The sequence below is a fragment of the Eptatretus burgeri genome, chromosome 9 (genome assembly GCF_056783735.1).
Source record: "Eptatretus burgeri isolate ZD-2024b chromosome 9, Ebu_testis_v1, whole genome shotgun sequence".
NCBI lineage: Eukaryota > Metazoa > Chordata > Myxini > Myxiniformes > Myxinidae > Eptatretus > Eptatretus burgeri.
Window position 1 is genome coordinate 104,894,389 of NC_140969.1, and position 18,215 is coordinate 104,912,603.

An 18,215-nucleotide genomic window follows, 5' to 3' on the forward strand; every position below is an offset into this window, starting at 1 on the left:
CAGACTTCGAGATCCTCCACGAGGATCTAAAAACACAATGTAAAAATAATTGTTGCAAAAAAAATAATAAAAACGTTTCGTTTTTTATTGTTTTTTTTTAGGCCACAGACTTATGCGAGAAGGGATAATAAATATGTGGGTCCTTGAGCAAACCGGCATCTCATCCATTATTTATTAAACACAAGATGGAAACGTGAAGATCCCCAAGAACGTACTGTAGCATACAAGATACATCTTCCCTTTATCCGCAACTACATCCTCTCTCCATAACGCATTCTCATCAACCATCACCTCTGGGAAAATCAATATGTTCATCATGGATAATTATTTAATTATGGAGAGAGGAAGGAAAGCTTCTTTCTACTTCTTTTTACTTTTGTTTTTCTCACGGTGAGAGCAAGATCGTCTCGCCCAGTCACTCCAGACCATATTATTAATCCCAAATATACAAATATTGTTTTCTTTCCAGGTTCTACAGATTGCACCAAAAGTCCCGTTATATCTCCTGGACATGTAGTGTTATGAGTGTAGGGTGCCCGTTCATTTAGAAACCATCTCATTGTCCCAGTAATGAAGGATGTGTGTCCACATCCTCTGTGAGTGACACATTATCCTAAATATCCCAAATGTAATAAATGCAAACTCTGTGAGACAACAGCCTTCTTTTCACTTATTTGTAATGGCTGGCAGTGTGGTTTTGTGAATGGTGGTGTGGTGTTGTGTTGGCTGGCGCTGCGGCCTCGCATTGTCCAGTGCTGCAGCCTTACGTTGTCTGGTACTGCGGCTTCACCTTGGCAGATGCTGCGGCTTCATATTGGCAGGTGCTGCAGCTTCCCATTGTCGGGTGGCATGGCTTTTCCCCAGTGTCTTTGATGAAAACTCAAAATGAATGTTTACCATAATTATAATAATCACTTTTTTGTATACATAGTCAAAGATCGTGGAAGAGCAAGTACGCTGAATGGATCAGGACATAACAGGATGCAATTGGAACAGTGGAGATGCACGCTAAAGGAACAGTAGAGAGAGGGGGGGAGGTTGGTCAACTCCAACAGAAGAGTAGAGTGCCAAGATAAAGGGAAACTTAGACAAACGAAGGGTGTGGGGAGGAATTGGGGGGGGGGCAGGAGAGGATGCATGGGGTGGACAAGATGGATACAGAAGGAAACTCCAAGATTGGGCAACTGGAAATTTTTCTGGAAGAGGGATTTGGTTGGGGTTAGGGGATGGTTAACAAGGGTAAACGAGGGTATAAAAGATCATGTTTTTGGATTGGGGATGATCTGAGATAGTGGTGAACAGCTGTCTTGAAGACCTGGAGGGAAGAATGAGATTGAAGAGAATGTGGAAGTTGGTTCCACAGGTGGGAAAAAGAGAAACTAATGAGTGGACACTTCTGCCTTGTTAAATCTAATTGCTGCAACACAAAGCACTTGACTGGTGTAGCATGAGAAATAGTTTTGCTGGTGAAGGCTAATTTCGATTTGTGTCGACTGACAGGTAAAACAATTATTGATGACATCAAGAGAATGAAGGATTAATGCAGAATGAAAGAATATCAGCTTATCCTTGCTTCCTATGGTAGTTAGCATACCTCATTGAATGTCCTGTCAATTTCATCCAATTGGCTATAGTAACCTCCCTTTTGCCTCCACCAGACAGCTACAACAGGGCTTTGCGATCGGCTGGAAATGCTGTATAGTGAACTGCGTTCATTTGTTGTCGCCGAACAAACCGCCATGTTGAGCCATGCGAAGCGTGAAGGTTCGCGTGCAGTGGATGCTGCGCGCCTTGCCATGGCACAGACCCGAGCTGCATCGGCTCGACTGTCCAAGCGAGAGAGGCGTGCCCGCGCACTTCTGGCTCACGAGGATCCACTGGCTTTCTTGTTGGTAGGAAGAACATAAATTAATTTAAATGCACAAGCACTGTCAGATGCCGACATTCGCAGTTCTGTTATTTGTGGACCCCGCATATTCACGATTCATAAAAGGTGACCTGCTTTTACATTCACAGCCCTGTGCTTCACATATTCACGGTTTTTTTTCACGGTTTTTCGCAGGTGTATACGTGTTTTTTTTTTTTTTAACGGGTGTATTTGTGGGTTTTTTTTGACCTGCTTCTACATTTGTGGCCCTGTGCTTTGCGTTTTTGCGTGCGTATTCGCGGTTTTTCATAGGATTTTTGATTTTCCCTTATAAATCACGAACCGCTGGGAACGTATCCCCCCTTTTTCCATTGAATCAATGCCCCAACATTTGCGCATTCGACATTCGCGGCATTTTTTCAGGAATTTATCCCCCACGAATGTCGAGGTCCGACAGTGCTGTATTTTGGAAGAAATGAAATCGTTAAAGTAACTTCAATAACGTTGACAGCAGTATCACATTGTAAAACAGGAGGAATGCTTTTGGAAAACGTGATACTGCACTACTGCTCTGAGCTGTCTAACTGTAGCTTTGTTCACAAGTGGAGTGCAATTTAATTATTTTAGAATTCAGGAGAAGTAGCTGCATTGCACACCATGCCAGTCTTTGTATGTGACATTAATTGAGCTGTACCATCTATAATTAAGCATAGATATAAAAGATCATGTTGTGCCTTTAGTAAAAGTAAGGTTTTTAACCCATTCCAATAACTGTAACAAACATGGAGCTGATGCTCTAGGTCCCCCGCCTTTTGGACGGTTAGAGGAATGGACATGTGCAATATGAAATCTAAATCTTGCTAAAAAACAGTTTTTGAAATATCGCGTACACAAGCCAAGCTACCGGGACGGTTGCCATGGCAACAAAATTCAGCCAATCACAGCCGTGATCGAATTAGGTTGAGATAATGTCATGAGGAATAGATATCTGCAATATGAAAGCGAAGTGTTCAACGGTTTTTGAAATATCGCGAACACAAAACTACATGGACGGATGATTAAGTTTTAAATGAGCTTGCCACCATCCTTCCACCTTATTGATGATGCTTCGTACTATATTATAAAAATTTTGCAAATGCTTCATGTTATATCATTTGCTAACTATTTTAATTTTTTTTCTGCAGGCAGTGGAGAAGGAATATGGAAGGTGAGTTTTCCAAAGGAGGAAGGATGTGTGCATCTGCTTATTGCGTACCTCTGCCACCGACGGTGGCAGGGGTTATGTTTTCACTTTCAAAACGTTGTTTTAGGCTATGTCTGTCTGTCTTTCTATCTGCCTGTCTGTGAGCAGGATATCTCAAAAGGTTGTGGACGGATTCAGACGAAACTTGGTGGACAGGGTGGGTGTGTAACATGTAAATATTGATTCGATTTTGGGAAAGATCCGGATCTGATAATTGTTTAACTTTTATGTGATTCTTCACCATTGAGAGATATGGCTAAAAAAGACATACATATCTTTCAAACCACTGATTCACTGACTGGAGAGGAGAGGAGATTGGGACCATACTCTGTGCAGAGCGTTGGTGCTGCTTAAGCAGTCTCCTTGGCTATTCAGCAAAATCCTGGATGGGTTGCCACTCCGACACAGGATACCAGCATGCTGGCACTCATTTTGCCGACCTCGGAAGGATGACAGGCCGAGTTAACCCCACCTGGTATTAATTCAACAGCTGAGCAGGATTTGAACTCAGGACCCGAGGATCCAAAGCCTACCACCCCTAACCATTGAGCCAACACCAGGTGTTGATGGCTGGCTCACTGACTGGTATTAAAGATCAGTACTTTCTGGGTGACGTAGAATGCTGAAATTGTGTGTGCTGATGGACATCGAAGCCAATACACCAGAAAAAAGAAATCACAGAATCATTACATTAGAAACATCCATAGATGAAAATATAAATAAATGAAAAAGAACAAATGAAAATAAATAAATAAAAAATCAATTGCAGGTGAGCAACCCGAGACAATGGGGAAGCGCGGTTCGTATGCTAACACGATGTGTAAGCAAACCCCGATAGTGTATATGTATATTTATATACATATATGTATGTTTGTGTGTGTGTGTGTGTGTGTGTGTGTGTGTGTGTGTGTGTGTGTGTGTGTGTGTGTGTGTGTGTGTGTGTGTGTGTGTGTGTGTGTGTGTGTGTGTGTGTATATATGTCTGTGTGTGTATGTGTGTAAGCACACCCTGCTAGTATGCTGGTATATAACTGAATTAGTCTAATTTATTCTCATGACATCATCATTATGTCATTTAGTCAGCATGCTTCTTTCATTGAATGTATATATATAAATATATATATATATATATATATATATATATTGTTACGTTTGAGGGGGGGGTATGCATTCAAAGGGTAATTAGGATGTTTAATTAGGTATGCCATGCTGTTCGAGTTTACCAGGATCTCGATGTAATAAGTATCAATTCAGTGGTGATAAGTTGTCTAGTAAATGTTCATTTCTTCAAGGGGGGAGATGATAATTGTCACGTAATTAGATAGGGACACGGGATAGGGTAAGTGTGTCTGCGTAAACCCCTTTTTGGTATTCTCTGGAGACTGGCCGTGACGTCACAGGACAGTGCAGCGGATGGCTCCGCCCCGTGATCACGATTGGTGGAAGGCAATGGCGGTGGGCCAATAAACGGCTCGATTGAAGTGACGAGGACAGAAGGATAAAAAGGTTCTGTTCGGGGTCGAAAAGGAAGAGGAAGAAGATTACAACCAAAAGATCGTGGTTTTTTTTGGTGAGGAAGCTGTGGCGGCAGAGAGCGTCCTGGTTGTTGTGCTGAGTCGATCGTGTTCTTGATCGTGTCTGGGAGCCTTGCCGAGCCTCGCGCCTCGCCTCGGTTGGCTCTGGGGTTCTGCTGACTCGGAGTGCGGGGTCGGACGGCGGGCGGACCTGCCTCCCTCTCCTGCTCGCGGCTTGGCGCCGGAGCTGGTTCCCTGGCGGTTGTGGGCGGAGTTGGGCCAAGACCAGGAGGTCGACAGCACCACGGTTTCTCCTGCCCCCCCCCCCCTGACGAGAGCAAGGCCGGCTCGTCCGACGCCGACCCAGGGACAGTTGCGTCCACACCACGGTCCAGCCTGACCACCAGAAATAGCTACGTTTTGTGTGTGTGTGTGTGTGTGTGTGTGTGTGTGTGTGTGTGTGTGTGTGTGTGTGTGTGTGTGTGTGTGTGTGTGTGTGTGTGTGTGTGTGTGTGTGTGTGTGCTTGGCGCCTTAGAGGGATTGAGAACTGTATATTCATTGGAATTGTCTGTTTTTCCCCACGCCCGATCCCACACCATCCCGTCGAATCGCCCCGGATCCCTCTTCTTGCCGAGTCTTGTTATTTCTGGTGATAATAAAAACAAATAAACATCATCAACTCAGTGAAAAGTGACTCGTGCCACCTTCCTCGTCCCGTTTGCAGTAGAGCGATTAGAACCGCCATGTTTGGGTTACAAATAAATAAACCGCCTCCATCGTTTCGGCTCATTCTACGTTGGCGGGACTGTTCAAGTCCCATGGACGTCACATTGGTGTCAGGAGTGGGATGTTCGAACCCCTCTAAATTATATACCAGGATTAAAATCTCGCCACGAATTGGAACCTAAAATTACTACAGAAAAGCGCGCGAGCGTGGGAAAATTTTGGCGGGATTTTTCAAATTTAAATTAATTGGCGGCAAACGGGACTTCTGCACCATGGCGGATGTGCAGATGTTTGAGGAGGAAGGCCACGTGTCTGGCAGCGAGTCGGGGGAAGAGGGGAGAGACGGGGGGGGTAGGGTTGGAACCTCCCCCATTCCGAGCGTGGACCGTGCTTCATCGCCCGTAACGGAGCCGGCAGCACCGGAAACCGGCACGATGACGATCTGGACAATGTTGGAACATTTAATGAGTGCAATTGCAGCACAGGGGGCAAAAATGACGGCACAGGGGGCACAAATGGCAGAAATGACGGCACAAATGGAAAATCAATTCGTGACACAGAGGGCAGACATGACGGCACAGGGGGCACAAATGGCAAAAATGATGGCACAGGGGGCAGAAATGACAGATCAATTGGGGGTAATGGGGGTACAGTTGGGTGCATGGATTGATTTAATGAGGGATGAATTGGGGGAAAAGATGGAGAAAATGAAAACTGAGATGCAGGAGTGTGTGGATGTTAAATTGGGAGAAATGCAAAGTAAATTCGAGGATAGATTGGAGGAAACAAAGGTAGAAATTACATTGGAGGGGGAAAATATACGGAAAAAATTGGTAGATAAAATTGATGCAACGAACATTCGGGTTGATAAAGTGGATGAAAGCCTGGAACGTCATCGTGCCTGTGTGGATGCTCGTATGCAGCTGCAAGTTGAAGAGTGGGGAGAGCTGAGGAAGCAAGGGATGAATTTGGCGGAGGAGGTAAAAGGATTGGAGGCTCGTTTGGACGAACAAGATAAAATTATGAGCCAAGATGAAGTCTTGGATAAAGGCCTGGTAGAGCCGTCTTTTGTAAGTAGAGTGTCCGGGTTGGTTGAGGAGCAGCTACAAACTCGCGACGGAGCCTTGGAGGAGGTTGTGCGGGCCCAGAAGATCCTGCGGGAAGAGGTGAATCGGTCCATTCAACGTTTGGAACAGGAGGCAAAATTGACCCATGAGACCCTCACCACAAAACATCTTTGGCCACAGTGGGCTCCGAAATTGGATACGCAGCCACAAGGGTGTTTGATCCCTGGGCTGGATTCGGACGAGGGAGAAACTGGGAAGCGGGCCACCGTAAAAGTGATCCCCCTGGTAAATTTTGACGGATCAGGGAGCGTTGAAGCTTTTCTGACGCAATTTGAGTGCATTTCCCGACTAAACGGGTGGAATGAGCGGGAACGTACAGGGAATTTGGTGGCAACGTTGCGGGGACCAGCCGCAGATGTGTTAAACGTGATCGCGGAGGGGATGTTGACCAGCTCCCGCATTTGCGAGGCGTTGAGCCGTCGGTTTGGGTTCGCGGCAAACTGTGATCTGGTGCGGGCCCAGCTCCAGCACCGCAGATTAAAGCCGGGTGAGACAGTGCAGGAGCTGGCACAGGACATTTACCAATCAGTCAGGATCGCGTATCGGGACCTTACAGTGGAGGCATGGGACAGACTGGCACTCGAGAAATTTTTAGCTGCTCTTCCTGACCCTGAGGTCCGAGCGCTAGTGGAGTTACAGGATCCAGCCACTGTTCACCGAGCGGCCGAGTGCGCGGCCAGGCTGGCCTCGTGGAGTCGGCCGGGTCGGGTTCCAGAGAGGCCATCGGTGACGATCCGACAGGCGGAGATCCAGGATCAGGGAGGGGGGCTGGGAGAAATTGGCATTACCCAAATGTTTCAGGAAATTTGCCAGAAACTGTCAAGTTTGATAAAGGGTAATCCGGTAGTTAGTGTGCCAAAGCGGCGGGGTCCAGCCCAGCCAATAGAGCAATTCGATTATGGCCGAGGGGGTCCGGAACCGGAAGAGACATTTCACCGATACTCACGGGGGCCTTTTATGGGGAGTTGTTTCCGGTACGGGCGAAGAGGACACATGCAACAATATTGCCGGTACCCGGCGATGGAGGGACCCTCCAATAGACCTTTAGACTCAGAGAGGGTGAATCCTCCTGCTGAACCGCCAGGTCTATCTGAGATGCCCTTTCATAGGTCGGGTCCGGAGATCACTGTCGGGGGTCGGGGAGACTAGATTGGGCTGAGCATATACGGCCATGCTTGGCTGCTGAGATTGTGGCGAAGTGCCCTCCTTTGGTGGAAAAAAATGAATTGTGGGAAAATTGGCATGTGTTTGTAAGTTCTGCTGGGTTTTAGAGTGACAATCGGGACAGTGGGTAATTGGTAACAAAACGGGCACGAGTGGCTGTCCAATGGCTGGTGCGTGGATCGGGTGAGAAGTGCTGTGTGAGTTGTTTTAAGTTAAGAAGTGAAATGTATGGTGCACACATTGATTTTTTTTTATTGGACATGGTGTGGTAACAGGGAAGGTCATGGTCGGTGAAGTGTTAGAAATGCAAGTGTCACATGTAAGGCCGATGGGGTGGGGGAGTCATGTGGGTTTTGTGGGTGGGGATGATGTGCTTGTCCACAGGGATTGCTGAAGCTCACGGTGAGCGGGAATTGCGACCCCCTTCAAGGAGATTCACCACCTGGTGGCTAATGGTGACAGTGTCTGGAGGCAACTGGGAGAGGGTCTGGTTGGGCGACCAAGGCGGGTAGGACCTTGGCGACCCAGGAAGGCCAGAGGAGCCAGTGAGACCCCTTCCAGAGTGTTGTACGGGATTAGAGCTGATAGCTACCAGGGGGGAGGGAATCAAAGGGAGCGGGGCGGAGAAACGTCCGGGTTGGACTGAAGCTTACCTGTGGGCATGGTTGCACCTGAGATGCCCCCATCATCTTGTGGTAACCCACCCCACGGCCATGACGGGATTCAGCCTGCATGATTAAAATGAGGACCTTGACCTAGAAATGTGATGATGACCATGGTGTGAGTGTTGTGAAGATGTGTGAGTCCCACCCGATCCCGCACAACTTGACAGGTGCAGCAAGGGCATGATGTCCGCATAATTTTGGGGCAAGCAAATTTGAAAATTGGCTCCCCAGGTAACGCTGGGTCTATTAGCATCCACTGGGGGAGGCGGTCAAGTATAAATATCCCGTGAATAGTGTCGTTAAGGCTTAGAGTAGGAATGTAAAGTATAAGTGTTGTGTTTTTGTGGAACCTTTTGTTTCCCCTCCCCAGATCACTGGAAGAGTGCTGGGCAAGAGCAATGATCCAGAAGATGGAGTGCAACTTCGCTCAGTGCTCTCATGTGATAAAAATTAAAAAAAAAAAAAAACGAATGATTGTTTAGGCGAGGATAAGGCCATAAGGTGGTACATTAGGCAGGATAGGTAAGTTAGTTGCGACTCGCTGCCCATTGCCCCTCCTACTTTATTTCCTTAGGTTAATTAGGTGTGAGTCAGTAAGTGTTAAGGCTGGTACGGTAGCGCCTGTGATATACCTTGCAGGAGCTGCGGTACCAGAGGAGGGGGCAGTGTTACGTTTGAGGGGGGGTATGCATTCAAAGGGTAATTAGGATGTTTAATTAGGTATGCCATGCTGTTCGAGTTTACCAGGATCTCGATGTAATAAGTAGCAATTCAGTGGTGATAAGTTGTCTAGTAAATGTTCATTTCTTCAAGGGGGAGATGATAATTGTCACGTAATTAGATAGGGACACGGGATAGGGTAAGTGTGTCTGCGTAAACCCCTTTTTGGTATTCTCTGGAGACTGGCCGTGACATCACAGGACAGTGCAGCGGATGGCTCCGCCCCGTGATCACGATTGGCGGAAGGCGATGGCGGTGGGCCAATAAACGGCTCGATTGAAGTGACGAGGACAGAAGGATAAAAAGGTTCTGTTCGGGGTCAAATAGGAAGAGGAAGAAGATTACAACCAAAAGATCGTGTTTTTTTTTGGTGTGGAAGCTGTGGCGGCAGAGGGCGTCCTGGTTGTTGTGCTGAGTCGATCGTGTTCTTGATCGTGTCTGGGAGCCTTGCCGAGCCTCGCGCCTCGCCTCGGTTGGCTCTGGGGTTCTGCTGACTCGGAGTGCGGGGTCGGGCGGCGGGCGGACCTGCCTCCCTCTCCTGCTCGCGGCTTGGCGCCGGAGCTGGTTCCCTGGCGGTTGCAGGCGGACTTGGGCCAAGACCAGGAGGTCGACAGCACCACGGTTTCTCCTGCCCCCCCCTGACGAGAGCAAGGCCGGCTCGTCTGACGCCGACCCAGGGACAGTTGCGTCCACACCACGGTCCAGCCTGACCACCAGAAATAGCTACGTTTTGTGTGTGTGTGTGTGTGTGTGTGTGTGTGTGTGTGTGTGTGTGTGTGTGTGTGTGTGTGTGTGTGTGTGTGTGTGTGTGTGTGTGTGTGTGTGTGTGCTTGGCGCCTTAGAGGGATTGAGAACTGTATATTCATTGGAATTGTCTGTGTTTTTCCCCACGCCCGATCCCACACCATCCCGTCGAATCGCCCCGGATCCCTCTTCTTGCCGAGTCTTGTTATTTCTGGTGATAATAAAAACAAATAAACATCATCAACTCAGTGAAAAGTGACTCGTGCCACCTTCCTCGTCCCGTTTGCGGTAGAGCGATTAGAACCGCCATGTTTGGGTTACAAATAAATAAACCGCCTCCATCGTTTCGGCTCATTCTCCGTTGGCGGGACTGTTCAAGTCCCGTGGACGTCACAATATATATATATATATATATATATATATATATATATATATATATATATATATATATATATATATATATATATATATATATATATATATATATACACGTTTTTATATATATATATATATATATATATATATATATATATATATATATATATATATATATATATATATATATATATATATATATATATATATATATATATATATATATATACATATATATATATATATATATATATATATATATATATATATATATATATATATATATATATATATATATATATATATATATATATATATATATATATATATATATATATATATATATATATATATATATATATACGTTTATATATATATATATATATATATACATATATATATATATATATATATATATATATATATATATATATATATATATATATATATATATATATATAGTGTTACAGCCATGGAAATTTGCAGCTTCCTTCTGGAAGTTTCCCGCATGTTCTGGAAGGAGGGCGGGGCGAGAGCGGGGGGGGGGGGGGGCGGAGCGTGGGGAATAAAAAGGGCGCACGGAGCGTTCGCGCTATCTCTCTGGACTTGCTGTTGTTGTTGCTGCTGCTCGTGCTGAGGAGAATCGCGAGGGAGAGCTGCTGCTGCTGCTTGTGCTGGTGGAAAGAACTCTCTCTGTCATTGCTGATGTTGTTGCTGCCGCTGGACGCCGCGGAAGGAGCTGTGCTGCTTCTGCCGGAGCTACGTGAAGATCTGGGCTCGTGTCCGAGTCAGGAGCTTGGAGCAGTTGGTCGGTGGAGGTCCGGGTGTCGTAAAAAGGAGACGCGGGCTGGAAGCGCAGCGCTGCTCTGTCGCGCAAACCTGCGCGTGCGTGTGGGGAGAGCCGGAGAGAGCTCGCCTGCCGCTTGGCAAGGCCTGGGCGCAACCGTGCTGAGCTCGCTGCCGTGGGGATGGGACGTCGCGACTCGCCCCAGCAAGGCACCACGAGGGTGCAGGTAACCTGCAACGGTCTCGTGCGGCCCTTTCGGTCACCAAAGCCCCACTTTATAAAGGCCCACGGGCCCAGTCTGACTCCCTTGTCTGTGAGGGGGTCTTTTCTTTGCTTTTCTTTTGAGTGAATGTTGTGGCTCCGAGACTTTCAAGTAGAACTGTTGTTAAGTAAATGTACATGGTAAAACAATAGTTGGTTGTAGTGTTTTCGCCTTGCTCGTGTCTTTGTCCCATCCCGCAGTCTTCGTAAAGCTACTGCATGTGTGTTTTTGAATTCCTTGCCTGTATACCTGCATCGCTGTATACGTGTGTAGTAAATAAATGTGCTTGTGTGAATGTTAACCCGTTCGTCGTGTCTTTTTCCCCCCATTGAAGTGCCATATTGTTTTTCGGAATACTAGTTGGTTTTTGAATACCGATATAATAGAATCGGGTCCGGCGAGGTCTGGCGATAATACCCGCTCGGTTATCCCAGAATGGAACGAACCGTTTTAGCGGTTCGTGTCCAAACAGGCCTTCGCCGCGGTACGGTCCCTCGGTAGGTTACCCGCGCGAATACTTAGGTATATCGATATTCGGCGATTGACCCTGTCGCGCGCGGGTAGAATACGGACTGGGCCGTGGTGTGCGTTGAAGGCACACCCGTGACTGGTTCTCGGCGTTGTTCCAGGAAGTCACGACTGAATTGCTCGTCCGGTGGGCGTGCGGCTGCCATTGGCTAAGGCGGTCGTTCGCACGCCGGGCGGGCGTAGATTCATAACAATATATATATATATATATATATATATATATATATATATATATATATATATATATATATATATATATATATATATATATATATATATACACACATACTTGCGGTGTGTGCTTCCCCCATTGTCTCGGGCCACTCACCTGCATTTGAATCATTCATTTATTTATATTTTCATTTACGGATGCTTTCTGACAGTTCTGTGATTTTTCCTGGTGTGTCGGCTTCAATTTCCGTCAGCACACAAAATTACCGTGCTTCCCCCATTGTCTCGGGCCACTCACCTGCATTTTTTTCATTTTTTCACATTTATTTATATTTTCATTTGTGGATGTTGTCTGACGATTCTGTGAATTTTTCCGGTGTGCCGACTTCGATGTCCATTGGCCCACAAAATTTCGGGTTTCTACATCACCTGGAAGGTACCGATCTTTAATATCAGTCAGTGAGTCAGTGAGTGAGTGAGTGAGTGAGTCAGTGGTTAGAAAGAGCTTTAGATTATATATATATATATATATGTATATGTATATGTGTATATATATATATATATATATATATATGTATATGTATATGTATATGTATATGTATATGTGTATATATATCTATATGTATATATATATATATATATATATATATATATATATATATATATATATATATATATATATATAACGATGCCTAAAAAACTTTTTCAGTAATAATAATCACATACATTGTAGATCCCAGAGCCTTCAGAAAGTATTCACACCCCTTGAGTTTTTGTCACATTTTGTTGTGATACAGCCTGAATTTAAAATGGAGTAAATTGAAAAAAATTGTCACCGATCCACACAAAATACCCCATAATGAGCAAGTGAAAACATGTTTTTTGAAATTTTTACACATTAATTAAAAATGAAAAACTGAAATGTTTTGCATCGATAAGTATTCAACCCCCTGAGTCAATACTTTGTAGCGATTACAGCTTCGAGTCTTCTTGGGTATGTCTGTATCATCTTTGCACATCTGGATTTGGGGATTTTCTCCCATTCTACCCTTGCAGATTTGTTCAAGCTTTGTCTAGTTGGATGGGGAGTGTCGGTGAACAGCAATCTTCAATTCTTTCACAGATTCTAAATGGGATTCAAGTCTGGGCTTTGGCTGGGCCACTCAAAGGACTTTCACATTTTTGTTTTAAAGCCATTCCAGTGTTGCTTTGACGGAATGCTTGGGGTCATTGTTCTGTTGGAAAGCAAATTTTTGCTGCAGTCTGAGGTCTTTTGCACTCTGAAGCATGTTCTCCTCAAGGATTTGCCTGTATTTGGCTCCATTCATTGTTCCCTCTGTCCTTACAAGTCTCCAAGGCCCTGCCCCTGAAAAACATCCCCATAGCATGATGCTGCCACCACCATGCTTTAATGTGGGGATGGTGGTCGATGGGTGATGAGCTGTGCTTGGTTTCTGCCAGATGTAGTGCTTTACATTCAGGCCAAAGAGTTCAATTTTTGTCTCATCAGACCACAGAATCTTTTGCCTCATGCTCTCAGAGTCTTTCACGTGCATTTTTCTCAGGAGTGGATTCCGTCTGGCCACTCTCCCATAAAGCTTCAATTTGTGAATTGCTGCAGAGACTGTTGTCCTTCTGGTAGGTTCTTCCATCTCATCCAAGGAACTCTGTAGTTCTGTCAGAGTGGTCATGAGGTTCTTGTTCACCTCCCTGACCAAAGTCCTTCTTGCCCAGTTTCTCAGTTTGGTCGGACAGCCAACTGCAGGAAGAGTCTGGGTAGTTCCATATTCTTTCTATTTGCTAATGGTGGAATTCACCATTATCCCAGAACGGAACTATTGGGAACTTTCAACATTCTATATCTATAATATATATATATATATATATATATATATATATATATATATATATATATATATATATATATATATATATATATATTTATATATATATATATATATATATGTATATATATATATATATCTTTCCCCAGATCTGCGCCTCCTCACAATTATATCTCGGAGTTCTACGGACAGTTCCTTGAACTTCATGGTGGAGTTTCTGCTCTGACATGCACTGTCAACTGTGAAACCTTATACGGAAAGGTGTGTTTCTTTCTAAATCATGTCCAACCAATTGAATTGGTGACAGGTCGACTCCAATCAAGTTGTAGAGACATCTCATGGATGATCAAAGGAAATTGGATGCACTTGCGCTCAATTTGGAGTGTCATAGGAAAGGAGTTGAATCGTTATTGATTCCAAGACATTTCAGCTTTTTATTTTTTTATTAATTTGAAAAACTTTCGATAAAATAAAATTCTACTTTGACATTATTTGGTATTTTGTGTGGATCAGTGACAAAAAATTTAAATTTAATCCGTTTTAACTTCAGGCTGTAACACAACAAAATGTGACAAAAGTCACATTGATGTGACAAAAGTCACAGATGAAAAATGACAATATGTGACCTCGACTTTTGACCTAATGACATCAAAAACAATAGGCTTCCAGCTTGTCACTACCTCTCCCAGGTGGTTAAGTTTTGTGAAGATCGGAGTGAAAATTTGACCTGTAGACGATTGACGAACATACAAAAGCCAGAATAACAGACCAGACCAACCAATCAGACCGACGAATATTTGGAATTTTATAATATATTATGATTACAACTGTGTTATGTTGTCTGTCAGTCTAAATCCTGTTCTCTGGGAAATTTCGGAGGAAAAAAAAGACCGAGCGATGAAAACAAAGGAAATGGGGGATCGAGGAGGAAGTACAACAAGCCAAGACACAGGACGAAGCCTGGTACCTCCTCGACTTGATGAAACTCGAGCCCGTGAGCTTGAGCGTTTTGGGGAGTTGCGAGTGGCAATTTTTTCAAGTCTTACACCTCCATGCTCACGTGATTCCAGTCCTCCTCTGATGGATTGTGAGTGGGGTGAAAATGTGGAAACTGCAAAAGGCATTTTATACTAATATTCATATTAAGAATAATAATTTGCTTTTCTTCATTTTTCACTTCAAATGTGAAGCAAATATTAACAACTGTCTCATCTATCTATAATTCCAGCAATCTCTATGTGTGTCTGTCTGTCTGTCTGTCTGTCTGTCCGTCTGTTTGTCTGCGACCGCCGTTTCTCGACGACCGCTGGTCCGATCTGATTGAAACTTGCCAGGAATATTGCCGGGGACCCACGAATGTGCCTTTTCGAGGTTTGATATTAATCGGACAAGCGGTTCCCAAGTTACGGCCATTTATCTGTCGACCAATGACAAGACACGGTGCTATGACATCAGGAAAGACGTCACAATTAATGTTTATTTATTTATTTATTTATTTTTTAATTTTTTTTTTTTTTGCACGATTGACGGTCCGATCTGATTGAAACTTGCCAGATATATTGCTGAGGACCTGAGGATGTGCCTTTTCAAGGTTTGATATTAATTGGATAAGCGGTTCCCAAGTTACGGCCATTTATCTGTCAACCAATGACAAGACACGGTGCTATGACATCACGAATGACGTCACAATTAATGTTTATTTATTTACTTTTTTTTTTTTTTGCACGATTGATGGTCCGATCTGATTGTAACTTGCCAGGAATATTGCCGGGGCCCCGCGGATGTGCCTTTTCAAGGTTTGATATCAATCGGACGAGCGGTTCCCAAGTTACGGCCATTTATCTGTCGACCAATGACAGGACACGGTGCTATGACATCACAAATGATGTCACAATTAATATTTATTTATTTATTTATTTATTTTTTGCCCGATTGACGTCACAATTCTTCTTCTTCGTTTGGTATGACATCACAATCGACACTGGGGACCTGAGTATATGCCTTTTCAAGGTTTGATATCGTTCTTTATCCGTTCAGCTGTTTCCCAAGTGTTTCCCAAGGTTTGAAAGCTGTTTTTTCCCAAGGTTCGAATTAATTGTTCAAATTATTAATTAATCCAAAGGTTTGAATTTTCTCAAGGGAAACAACTGTTTCCCGAGGGTTTGAAAGCTGTTTTTTTCCAAAGGTTTGAATTAATTGTTGTGCTTGGTAGACATTTGTAAATACATTTACAGAGAGAGGGGCGAGAGAGGAGGGGGAGAGAGGGGGGAAAGAGAGGGGGCGAGAGGGGGGTGAGAGAGAGGGGGCGTCACAATGCAAGAGAGGGGGAGAGAGGAAGGGCGAGACTAGGGGGAGAGAGGGGGCAAGAGAGGGGGGAAAGAGAGGGGGCGAGAGAGAGGGGCGAGAGAGGAAGGGCAAGACTAGGGGGAGAGAGGGGGCAAGAGAGGGGGGAAAGAGAGGGGGCGAGAGAGGAAGGGCGAGACTAGGGGGAGAGAGGGGGCAAGAGAGGGGAGAGAGAGGGGGAGAGAGAGGGGGCGGGAGAGGGGGATGAGAGTGGGGGCGAGAGAGAGGGGCGAGAGAGGAGGGGGAGAGAGGAAGGGCGAGACTAGGAGGAGAGGGGCAAGAGAGCGGGCGAGAGAGGGGGCGAGAGAGAGGAGCGAGAGAGGAGGGGGAGAGAGGAAGGGCGAGACTAGGGGGAGAGAGGGGGCAAGAGAGGGGGAGAGAGAGGGGGACGGGAGATGGGGGGATGAGAGTGGGGGCGAGAGAGGAGGGGAGAGAGGAAGGGCGAGACTAGGAGGAGAGGGGCAAGAGAGCGGGCGAGAGAGGGGGCGAGAGAGAGGGGCGAGAGAGGAGGGGGAGAGAGGGGGGCAAGAGAGGGGGGAGAGAGAGGGGCGAGAGAGAGGTGCGAGAGAGGGCTGCACATACTGGCACGCACCGACGGGCCCGCACCTACGGACCCGTACTAGTAATTCCAATGGCACCACAATGGTTGTGGGAAAAAACAACCTGTAATTCAAAGAAAAAAAAATCATTCAAAACCTCAGCCTTAGCAATAGTTCTTTCCATTGAGTTTCTACCACCGCAATCATTACAGCTTAAGTGTCTAGTGTGCCGGCTTAAGTGTCCCGTGTGCCGGCTTAAGTGTCCAGTGTGCCGGCTTTAGTGTCCAGTGTGCCGGCTTAAGTGTCCAGTGTGCCGGCTTTAGTGTCCAGTGTGCCGGCTTAAGTGTCTAGTGTGCCGGCTTAAGTGTCCCGTGTGCCGGCTTAAGTGTCCCGTGTGCCGGCTTAAGTGTCCAGTGTGCCGGCTTCAGTATCCAGTGTGCCGGCTTAGTTGTCCAGTTTAGGTATCCAGTGTGCCGGCTTCAGCATACTGAATGTGGAGCCATTGTGCCAGTTTAGGTGTCCCGTGTGCCGGCTTAGGAGTCCAGTGTGCCAGCTTAAGTGTCCCATGTGCTGGGTTCGGAGTCCCGTGCGCCAGCTGAGGTGTCCCTTGTGTCAGCTGCGAACACAATAAATTTGTTTGGGGAAGTTGTCGCAAGAGGATTGAGTAATACTGAAAACGAAAACCCTGACAGCGGTTGTTCGACTACCACGACAGCATTGTTTACATGGAGACTGCCATGTTGTTAAGCAGTACCGAGCACTCCATTCCATTGGAGTGCTTGCCTAAGTGCTTTGACTCAAAGAAGGCACTTATCAAGCGATAGCAAGCTACTTACTAACAGTACACACCCCGGGTAATTCTTTATAAGAAATGCATTTGAAAGATGGTCTTTTCCAGCATCTATACTAATAAAAGGCAGCATGTGTGTGTGTGTGTGTGTGTGTGTGTGTGTGTGTGTGTGTGTGTGTGTGTGTGTGTGTGTGTGTGTGTGTGTGTGTGTGTGTGTGTGTGTGTGTGTGTGTGTCTCTCTTCCATAACTCCAAAATTATGAAACCCAGCAGCCTGAAACTCTGCATGCATCCTAAGAAAACTCCAAGGAAGTGCAAGAGTGAAAATTCGGTCACAAGAGAGACACATCACAAAAACTCTAAAATACTCAAACTCTTCCTTTCCTTGCTCGCACCACGGCAACCTTCAACCCTGGACATATCACGTGCTTTTGACACAGTCTGGCACCCTGCACTACTCACCAAACTCTCTTCCCATGGTATCCAAGGCCATCTCCACTCATGGCTCGCAGACTTCCTCTCCTGTCACAGTCAACGTGTGGCCCTAAATGGAGTTCTTTCATCCCCTCTTCCTGTGCAGGCTGGAGTTCCTCAAGGTAGCGTTCTGGGCCCTGTTCTTTTTCTGGTTTTCATCAATGACCTCTCGGACTCTCTGGAAAATCCTCTATTTCTCTTTGCCGACGACTCCACCCTCTGCCGTACCATCTGTCATCCCTCAGACCGGCAAGCAGCAGCTTCTTCGCTCACTGCAGATCTGGATAAAATCACAAACTGGTCCAACACGTGGAACATGTCTTTCAATCCAGA

The 18,215-nt window shown here is 45.6% G+C and overlaps 1 protein-coding gene across 7 annotated transcripts in view; it reads left to right on the plus strand.

Moving 5' to 3' along the window:
- LOC147020827 (tripartite motif-containing protein 16-like) overlaps positions 1–18,215 on the plus strand; it is a 63,522-nt gene that overhangs the window by 37,368 nt on the left and 7,939 nt on the right. For all 7 annotated transcript variants that reach the window (XM_085896475.1, XM_085896476.1, XM_085896473.1 and 4 more), the window contains 3 exons: positions 1,659–1,892; positions 3,052–3,074; positions 14,586–14,824. In XM_085896475.1, the coding sequence (XP_085752601.1) occupies positions 1,659–1,892; positions 3,052–3,074; positions 14,586–14,824 (496 nt within the window). The remainder of the gene's footprint in view (positions 1–1,658; positions 1,893–3,051; positions 3,075–14,585; positions 14,825–18,215) is intronic.